Source organism: Trichogramma pretiosum, unplaced genomic scaffold, assembly GCF_000599845.2.
Source record: "Trichogramma pretiosum strain Unisexual culture from Peru unplaced genomic scaffold, Tpre_2.0 scaffold53, whole genome shotgun sequence".
NCBI classification, from domain to species: domain Eukaryota; kingdom Metazoa; phylum Arthropoda; class Insecta; order Hymenoptera; family Trichogrammatidae; genus Trichogramma; species Trichogramma pretiosum.
In genome coordinates, this window is record NW_019641626.1 from 960,127 (window position 1) to 971,238 (window position 11,112).

General features: G+C 38.2%; 1 protein-coding gene across 1 annotated transcript; it reads right to left on the reverse strand.

Annotated features, from left to right (window-relative positions):
- LOC106651256 (zinc finger protein 660-like) lies at positions 1 to 1,235 on the reverse strand. Its single transcript, XM_014369700.2, has one exon. The coding sequence runs from the start codon at positions 1,198 to 1,200 to the stop codon at positions 325 to 327; it is 876 nt and encodes a 291-aa protein (XP_014225186.2). The 5' UTR covers positions 1,201 to 1,235; the 3' UTR covers positions 1 to 324.
- Positions 1,236 to 11,112: the final 9,877 nt, after the last annotated feature.

An 11,112-nucleotide genomic window follows, 5' to 3' on the forward strand; every position in this document is an offset into this window, starting at 1 on the left:
TGTACTTTTGTTAAATCCGAACGCAGAGTTGGGTTTTTTGTAATATTACAAGCTTCTAAGAAGAAGTAATGATTGTTGTGTTTGCATTCTTTGAATGCTCTTCAGTTGCGAATTCTCGTGTGAAATATACCACTGAAGCTTACAGTAGAAATGGCTTTGATAAACAATTTTAATTTGATTATTTGTATATTTATTTTACCCATACCAAATTTTTTATCAAACTGCACTGGAGTCAAAAAACATGTCACATTTATTTTATAATTTATTTTTAATTTTTCGACGAACCGCGTTTGGATTTCAAATGTTCTGCATTAGTGTACTTCGTCAGATTACGCTTTTGTACAAAAGATTTGTCACACTCTTCGCATTTGTGTTCTTGGTTTTTTTATGGACCACGGCATTATGTTTATACAAGTCTTTTTTAAAACCGAATGATTTTTCACATTCCTGGCAATTGTGTTCTTTGATTTTCAAATGAAGTACATCTATGTGTGTCATAAGATAACTTTTTTGTCCGAAAAGTTTGCCACACTCTTCACATTTGTAATCTTTGATTTTCAAATGCACTTGATCTATGTGATTCATCAATTTGTTTTTCCGAGTAAAAAACTTGCCACACTCTTCGCATTTGAGATCTTTGATTTTTTCATGAATTGCAGCAATGTGTCCATTCAAGTTTTGTTGTGAAGTGAAAGCTTTTTCACATTTCTCGCACTTGTGCTCTTTGAGTTTCAAATGAACTGTATCTATATGGGTCATAAGAGAACCTTTTTGTCCGAAAAGTTTGCCACACTCTTCACACTTGTGCTCTTTGATTTTCAAATGAACTAAATTTATGTGCTTCATCAGATTACTCTTTAGCCCAAAAGATTTTCCGCAATCTAAGCATTGATGATCTTTGATTTTCTCATGAATTGTAGTAATGTGCATATCCAAGGCATTTTTATAACTAAAACACTTTCCACACGCATCGCAAGTGAAATTTTTGATTTTTTGATGGATATTTATTATGTGGACATTCAAACGTTGTTTTGTGATAAAGGAGTGTCCACAATTTTCGCAAACAAAATTTCTTAGCTTCAAATGAATTCCATTCACGTGATGGTCCAAGCTTTTTTTGGATGATAAAATCTTACCGCAATAATCGCATTTGTGACGTACTATTTCATTTTCAAATCTATGCTTTTCCACGGCTGACATTGTAAAAATCTCCTGTATCTACTGGAACTAGCATTTCTCTGCTGTTATTATTTCAGATCTTAGGTATAATTTGAACTTTTACACTTGGCCGTTGAAATTTTGTTTACATCGGAACCTACTTATCGAGTCACCACATTACGCAAATTAATTTGTATTCATTTGAAATTTCGAGTACTCGGGATGGCGCGGCTGTTACTTTTGCTCATGTTAGCTTGTCGAGATTTCGATTTTACAATTTTTAAATGCTAGGTGAGCTTGCAATTGAAATTACATTAGATTTATAGAAGTGTAGTCGTAGACTATAAGCCATACGTTCAACAAAATCAAGTCTAGTGATCAACAATAAATGTAAAGTAGTTGTCATTAAAAAAATTTAAATAAATGAATAACAGAGATATAAAATGAGCAACAAAATGACTAATACTCATATTAACTTTAATTTTATCAATAATTTTATAAATAGATTATATAGTTTGCATATCATCAATTTTATGTATATACCGTACACAATCCGTATATAATTTTTCCACCTGATCGAATTATGAATCAACGACGTTACACAAGTATTAAACCAAAAAAGAGTTCCGACCCTGAGCAAGATATTTTATGGTAGCATCTTTTACAGAACAAGACTTTCCGCGCACGATCGTATTCCATTAAATATCCCGCGAGGACGAGCCGACTATCCGACGATCTTATACAAGCGGACGCATTTATTCATTTGCCATTATAAAATACCTGTAATACATACACATGCGCGCATGAGCGACGACAGATGCACGACGTCAATATTCTCTATGTTCGTGCGCGCACCAGCATATACACTGCGCGCATAATATGCTAAACAGATTCTCGCAGCGGCTCTGCTCTTTTGAGGCCTCCTGCGTGTACGCGCGTACTCGTTATCGCGTTGCTGCATCGTTCTCTCCCTCTCAGCTGTATTATTATCGACTGCGGCAGATGAGATTACATTTTTCAGATTTAAACCGACAACAGAATCGCGATTCAATCACTCGCTCATCAGTTTTCATTTATTTTTTACTATGTTTTTTTTTCTGCTGCAATTTCTCGTAACATCGCAAGAACACCGGTGTAATATTTTCCATTTTCTTTCGGGACGGAACGTTTCATTTAATTGTAATTTCAGGATGTAAAAGAGGAACACAGGAACAATTTACAAAGGAAATTCTAAAGAAATCATATTTATCGTGCCATATTTTCTACAATTTACTAGAAATGAAATACTTTCATATTGAAATAAAACTATGCTTCAACGTTCGAATGTAAAGTGAATTATTTTAGCAGTCTCTTTTGAATTATTTTACGTTCGCGTTGAGAACATTACGAATCTGATTATATTTCGATGCTAATAAAGATATAATATTTACTGCTTATTGCTCATGTGAAATTAACTAATATATTTATTTGACTCGCACGGCGCATGAGATACTTTATTAGACGCACATGTGCAAATTCTTAAATGGGAAATCGATGTTTTAAAATGGACGCCAGCCGCTTTGATAATTCATATCGATTTTATGAAATAGCTTGAATAATACGAGCCGCGGCGCGCGATCCCCTGCACTACCAGGAGGACCATTAATTCTTCTTCGGACGGAATTTCCTCTCGGTATATGAACGATACCTACTCCGAAGCTCCGTTGCATGTATATATCGCGTATAAGTAAAGGATTGCGGCAAAAAAGGACGATTCATCGATCGGTGCGTCGGTCGAGCAACGTGCAAAATTTCCGTCGCGAATCTTGGTCGCGCGCGTGCACATGTGCGCGTATAAAACGCGGCTAATCCCCCACGTAACAACGGTATCAACGTAGGACCGGCAAATTCTAATCCCTCGTCGAGATATTTACTGTAATCGCTGGTCAGTTATAGTACATTTAATATCCCCAGTGCGGCCAATGACTCATCTCCCTCACGTCTTTTTGTGTATACCTGCGACATCATTTTCGCATAAAGGTCTCGGCCATAAAGCCGCAACACAGCGGCTACTCGTTAAAGTGCTATTTGCTGCAGTAAGTTCAATTTTTGTATATAGCTATGGGTTTGCTTTCTCCGGGACAAAAGTAGTCTTACGGTATATTCTGTGAAAATGATGATTAATTTTTCTACTCGAAAAAACATAATTATAATTATACTTTTCCCTCGTTCATGATAATAAAAAGTTCAAAGAGTTGAATAAAAATCAAAAATGAATCATTAAATTAAAGAGAAGTAGGCAAGTAAAGATAACACTTTTAATTAATTTAAAGATCGAATATGCTAAAGGATATAACTTGCAGACAAAAGTATAGACTCGAAAAGCTTTTCAAAAGTTTCAAGAAGAGCCTACTCGAACAAAGATTCAAGGAACACAATTTTTGGAAGTATCTCCATCGATTTTGATTCACCACAACAGTTGATATCCACTCGAGAAAAACAGGTTTTCAAGTGGCCCCCTTCCCACTCGATCCCTTTCAATTGCGAAGTTGCACCTTTCATTAATACCCATTTATGGCGTGCATTATCTCATTTTATCAGAGTATACATCGTATTCTTCGTTGCACACGCGTACCATAATACACAGGCCCGAGCATATGCAGATAAAACTTTAGCGCTCAGGAGCAATAAAACGACATCGTTATGCCACATATTCGCTACTAGCTCGAGCTCGCTTGCCAAACCGATATTTGTTTCTATAGCCACTCACGTCTCTGTCTCTCTGTCTCTCTCTCACTCCCACGAGTTCGGAACGGCAGCAACACATACACACATATCTGAAATAGCTTTCAACTAAATAATCCAACGAAATACGTTCGTCGCCCGAAACTTATATGAAGAAATACTGCTTGCAATAAAATTCGCGCTCGGTGCTGCGCGTCGCGTGCTGCTGAGTAGTGCTGCAGCGGCATCGCAGCAGCGAGCCTATACGCGTGCACCTATACACACACACACATATAGAAATTTACGCTTTTTATATTCGATCGTGAAAACGCATGAATTGACTCTTAAAATAGCTTTCCTTCAATAATGCGCGTATAAATACTAGTTAAGTTCACCGGTCTGGCATCACTTACTCGGCTCTGCTTATAAATCATGCGATATTCGTTTTATTCTCTTTTTACGGCGAAACGTTTATGTTTATATTATTTAATCAAGGGCTGGCTTGAGATTTTTTTCGAGCGCATTAGCGCAAAGAAAGGCCGCGTCTCTTTTACAGGATCTTAAATCGACACTGAGGACATTTTAAACGCGAACAATTGACATGAGGTATGTGCACGCGTGTCTTGATTATATTCGAAGCGGCAAACGCACACACGTCGGTAAACAGTAAATTGTCAGATCAGCGATGAAAGTGTGCAGTATCGATGGAAAATTTATTACTGCACTGATGCGATGGCTACTTTATTTACAAAAATAATGAAATGTGTCGTACGTACTCTACGATACCTTCGATAAATGCCAAAACAATGTGAAGCAAACTAAAACATTATTAGAGAAACTGGGATTCATAATTAATTATGAGAAATCACGACTGGTCCCTTCTAAATGTTGTCGCTTTTTAGGCATGATAATTGACACACGCTTATAATGTATTCGACTCTTAGAGAAGAAAAAACTAGAAATTCTCAATGTAATTGATTATTTTTTAAGTATTGCCAATTACAGGGTCCAAGACTTTGCCAAACTCATAGAAAAATTTGTATAGCTAGCACCCAGCTTTGGCAATTGAGAAATTTTATACCAATATTGAGAAGGAGAAGAATACAACCCTCATATCGTAACTTATACAGTACTTATGTCAATGAGAATAAAACGGCGATAAAGGCTGTGCCGAAGTCAAAATTTATTAAAAATAGTTTATTCTTTTAAATTATTTATTAAAAATAATTTACTTTTTCACTTGCAGGTTTACAGATGAAGGTACTCACCATCTAGTGGTAGAAGCTGAGACTGAATTCGTATATTTTATAAGAAATCACGCCAAAAACACTGCAGTTATACAGTTACTTATCAGTACTTACTTGTACAGTTACTTTTACTTTTTCACTTGCAGATTTAGAGATGAAGGTACTCGCCATCTAGTGGTTGAAGATGAGACTGAATTCATATATTTTATGAGAAATTAACGCAAAAATAAATCAGTACCGGCACATTAAATTTTGGCAAAGATTTGAGGATACCGCAAATAAAAAATAAATTAAAATCCATTGGTAACTATAATTTCAATATCCGAATTTACATTAAATCAGCATTAAATTTAAGCTTGTTTTAACAATACATAAATTATTATAATACTAATAATAATGTAAATTTAATTTTCTTATGAATAAAAAAATTGTATACAAAATAAAAGAGAATGAATACGAAGTGAGGAGTGAAACTTCACTCTCATCTTCAGGCGGTAAAATTTTACTTTTTACTGGATCGCGCAGCTCGAGTACGCAACGACGACGTCGACAACACGGTTTTGCTCTCAGCCGGACAAATGGTAATAGCCCTTAGAGAACGAATGGAATATAACAACGTTTCGAAGTTACATATACAGGGTATTGTAGCGTATATATAAGCGATCCGCGTATATATATGCGAAGAGAAAAATGGACAAAGTCAGCCATACTGTCTTATTGAGTTTGAATGATTCAGGTCATACCTCGGAGCTACTGTGATCACTGCACAACATTGAAAACTCCTGTAGAGTCAACAAATAAAAATAAAAGAAACAAAAAAACTAACTCTAACTTGTTGTTTGACTTGAATATACTTAAATTTATAAATTCTAACAGCATACATTATATTTTGAAAGTAAAAACATTTTTGTCTAGAAATGAATTATATACTACTGTCATTAAAATGACAGGTAATGCACTTGTCCACAAAGATGTAATCAGCATGAATACATTTAAACAGCTCCCGTCTCTCTTTTTCAGAAAATTCTCAGTTTACGTAAATGGCACAAAGTAACTTAATATTTACGATAATTGCTGATTAATTCGTGTACATAAAGACGTTTAATTCAAAGCCTGCATGAGTCTCGCAGGAGCAGATTCGGAAAAAGGTTGCAAAAAGAGTCCATCAGCGCGAGAGATAACGAAGAGAAAATGAATGCGATAATGGAGCGGAGAGTATATCAAGGTGGCGAGCATTTCGACCACTGAGATTTTTATCAGTTATGTATTATATACAAGCCGGGGTATATAAATATATTCGGATGGCGGCAGTCTTGACTGCTTCATTATAAATGAGTTTCTCTGGTCCGCGCTCGCAGGATTGCGTGCCGTGCATACTCAAATAGCTACGCGCATCCACTTGTCTCGCCGATGCTACTGCAAATCTTTTTTTAAATACGGACGAGCGCAAACGTCAACGAATACCATGTCGAAGTTTTGTTATTCTCATTTTTCGATTAAAATCGAATTTCGAATGAGCAAACGAGAAAAAAACACGAAAATATTATTGGCGAATGGAATTTTATTTTATAGTCCTGTTGATTATCGATAGCATTAAATGAGCTTCGCATTCGAACATCGCCCGAGGATCACGAAATATCTGCCTGCGCTCTGATTAAAAGGGTACGTGTGTCAAGCGTTATCGATAATTATGCAAAACTTAGCTGCTCTGTTACGTATTTTACGAGCTATTGAATGCGCGCGCGATAGTAATAATCAGCGCGCGTATGTCATTAAATCGAAATCAAAAATATCGCTGTCGGGGCGGCGCATACGCAAAAATAAGAGAGGGAGTGTGAGAGTAAAAAAGGGTATCGGGCTGGGAACGAGCAGAGATCCGTTAATTAAATCAAGTGGGTCGCTTTCGCACTTACAACGCAGACCAGTCTCGAGTGTGCGGCGCAGTTGGAGCGCTCTATCGGCGAGGGTGCTCATTATCACGAGACACTTTTACCGCGTTGGCTTCTTGTTGATTACTGTGTTTGGGTACTAGCCGATTTTGAACTAATTATATGGAATTGTATGATCTAATTTTGAAATACTAATTAACCGAACGAGTACAATAATTTTTAGATAATTAATTCAAAAGTGCGTCGAACATTGCTCGTGTTCGTCTACTATGCAAATACTCATTTTCCGGAAGAAAATAAAAAAATTCAGTCGCTGCATATTATGCAGTACTTGAAAAATTATAGCCACATTAACTTTCTCATACATGCATTTCAGGGTAATTCCGTCGCGCGCTTTGCACGATATTTATCGGCGAATTAGATTCTTATCAACACAGGCGATGTACAGCATTCCCTATGTTGTTTCACTTGCTACAATCTTTTTCTGGTCCTATGGCGTAATTATTTCTTTGCTTTTCTACTGCTGGATAATAAGCGTAATAATGTAACTGCATCCTTCTCGGATGCTTGTGAACTTACATTTGCAAACTCATATTAAATCTCTTAATACGTCTGATGTCAACAGAGGCGTATCCTACGTAAATTCGTATTTTTTGCAAATTAGTAAGTTTATTTAGCAATCTCATTTACCTTAATAAAGTAAGCTCTGCCTTAAAAATGTACTTACGGAAAATCTCAACGTTCACGTCGGACGTGCGCAGCTTCCTTCCGTTTGAAAAGCGAAAAAATTATTTTGCTTGCTCAGATGCAAAATATGCTCTAAAGTATGCGCGAGAATGTCATATATAAGAAAAACCAAAGCTCGGAGCCGAGCGAGTAGCGCAGTATATCGTAAAACGCGCGGCAGTAGCTCATGCATTCTAAATATCATTCAGCAAGTAAAAATAAGTGAGGATTTTATTTCTGGATGAACATCTTCACGTATATGAAATAAAAAAGCTCGAGTTGGAGAGAAAAAAACTTGGTAAAAGTATATTCGCTAGATACAACCACGTGCCACCAGAAACAATAAAGGATGTATAGACAAAGAGGAAAAATATATAAATTTTTTTTTTGTTTGTAAGGAACAATGTGTCGCCTGTATATATACGTTTGTAAACGAACGGCTTCTCCGGTGTACTTTTAAATTCACTGAATAATCTCGGGCTGCAGCTTGTAGTAGCGTCGCGCTCACTCGGCGCAAACTTTTTGGTATAAACATTGACGTAATGGGAGTTTTATTGGGATTTTATTCGTCGCTTGGCTGCTGCTGCTGTTGCTCCTACTGCGAACGCAATGATGCGCGAATCGTAAACAAGCCAAAACCAAAGATCGTTTCCGAATCTCCGGCATGTCTGCGCGCGGGCATTCATACAAAGTCATGGGGCTGCGGGTGTCTTTATTTGTACGTATTTAAAAGAAGCATATACCAGAAAAAAAGGAATAAAATAACACTGTCAGCACACGGTTTTTCCGACAGTGATTGGAATTATTGCTAGCTGTATGATTATTGATTAAAAATAATTTTTAATAAATATTTATCGTTTGATGTTCATTTCTGACAACTCAAACGACAGAATTACAAAAACAAAGTAGAAAATCGTTTCAATTAGATTCAAAACATGAGCTATTTTTCAACATCGTTGTTGTGTTCGTGCTTGACTGCGCGAGGTTCATCGACCCGACGAGTACAAATGATACAATTATAGAAGTCACGATCGAGAGAGCAAACAATAATTAGCGAATTTCATTTTATCAAACCTGACAGCCCGCTGAATAATACATGTAAGTAAATGTGCAGTGCTCTATATGTGTGTGTATGTCTCTGCCGCGTAGCTCGCTCGCGTTCTAGCTCTAAAATTCGATAGACGTAATTGTCATTTCTATTTTGGTTGAGCTGTAATAAAGTTTATATCTTGCCGCGAGACATCGCACATGCGAGCTGCTCGCTGCAACTCGTCGTTTCGAATAATTCATATCTCTGGACGCGCTGTAAGCTCTGGCGCGAGGACTATAAATAAATGCCGAAGCTCGCGCTTCTTTTTATTTGCCACGTACCACTAGCCAATAGCGCAGAGCAGCTTCATCCGTTTAATCCTAGAATAATTTCGTTCGATAACTTATTTTCGTTACGATTCTACCGCGCACAACTCAAAGATGTCGTGTTCATCTTGAATTTTGAACGGTGCAATTTCGGCTCGCTCGATACCTGCCGAGTGGCGTTTTAAAATTGTTATCTCCAGTTCGGCGCAATGGCCAACATGTTCAAAAGTGCAAACACATCGCTGACAATAGGACCACGTCGGGCGGTATAACACTGTGCCGGTCAGTTTCTGCACAGACAGCTCGGCAACATTCGCAAGTTGAAATCTTGCAAGTCGCACTAGTGCTCATCCGGCGCAGCCTCTAGCCATGGAGCGCGTGCTAGTGTCGGGGCGGCGGCGGCGTCGTGTAGTTCGCCTTTCGTATCTGTCGCCTACAACGTTTTGTCTATCTCGCTTATATACATGCATGCGCGCACAGTATTCGATTAATCCGCTCGTAGGTTTATATACACGTATATATCCACTTTCTACGGGGGGCGCGCGCGGGATAACGAGTTTTGCGTTGGGCTGCGTAGAAACAACGTGTAGCGGTGGCGAACGCGCGCGTTTATATACATCCATGGCAGTAGTTATAACGCAAAAGTACTACACACACACAAGCCCGAACGAGAAACGGACACGCACAAACTCGAGAGCGCGCCGAGAAGAGAGCAGCAGCAGCAGCGCAGCACCAGCATGCATATTTATAGAGCATTCATGAATGCAATTAATCCTCTTCCTCTCGCACTTGCCCGAGCTTGCGCGAACGAGCTGCTGCATTACGTATACACCAGGCAGCCAACGATACGCGCGAGCCGAACCTCGGACTCATTGGAAATTCGTACGTGTATGTATAACTGCGACGATAAGTGTACGTTTTGATTTGTATATTTTACCGTGGAGCTTACGAGCTTGCGCGCGGATTATTGTCACCGCTGCCAATCGCGGAGAACGTTGCGAAAATCAACTTTGGCCAAATTCGAACTAGCTCGCGGTGAACGAGCTAATCAGACACGAAGTCGCGCGGTTCTGTACTTGCGTAAAGTCTCGCGTGCGTGCGAGTCATCGTAAATAGCATAATGCGATGCCGAGTGAACGCGCGCCAGCGAAACTGAAAAGTTATAGGCAGTTGAAAAAAATTGCCGTACATAAGCCCGGAGCCCCGCGTGTGTACACAAGGCAGAAGGGGGATAGAAAGATTTACGATTGAGCTCTGGCGGCATACATTACGTTACGGCCGTGGCGCGCTCTTGTGCATATACGTACTTTTTTTTATAAGCTTTATGGTGATGTTATAGGGCATGAGATAAAGAAAAACTCCAGTGTATCATGTTCAATCCCCGAGAATATTATTGTCCACCCGCGCCGAACGAAAGTATTGTAGCGCGCGCAAGTTTCACGAGGATGACACAGTTTACTATGAAAGAAAATGATTCGAAAAAATTCCCTGTTCAACAAAAATTTGCGCTGGATCCACATTAAAAATAATGCTACAAAGTGATCGAAGCACTCTTGCACTTTTTTGTTCAAGAATTACTATACACTGACAAGGAGACCACATGAGATGCGGGTCACCAAATGTCCTGAAATTTTTTTTCTGGTCTCCTGGTATCTAATAATAAAGCCTTCTATGCTTAGTTTGATCCAATGGGCCTTAGGTCCCATTTTAAAAATCATTTTCTAGTTAATTGAAAAATCGTTGTGATTTTCTAACTCGTGATAGGACATATTAAACGGAAAATTGCACAATGTACAAGTCTTAGAATTAGTCAAAGAATACATTTGAATTTTTTCAGAATTTTTGAAACCTACTCTCACTTATTTTCAAAGCTCTCTGAAATTCTTAAGAAAAAAGTAAAAACGCGTTAAATTTGGGCCTTTGAAAATACGTGATAGCAGGTCTCGAAAATTCTAAAAAAATTCAAATGTATTCTTTGACTAATTCTAAGACTTGCACGCATTGTGCAATTTTCCGTTTAGTATGTCCTATCA

What these genes read in the sequence shown, in the direction of transcription:
- LOC106651256 (XM_014369700.2), bottom strand. Translation starts at nt 1,200, where the DNA reads ATGTCAGCCGTGGAAAAGCATAGATTTGAAAATGAAATAGTACGTCAC.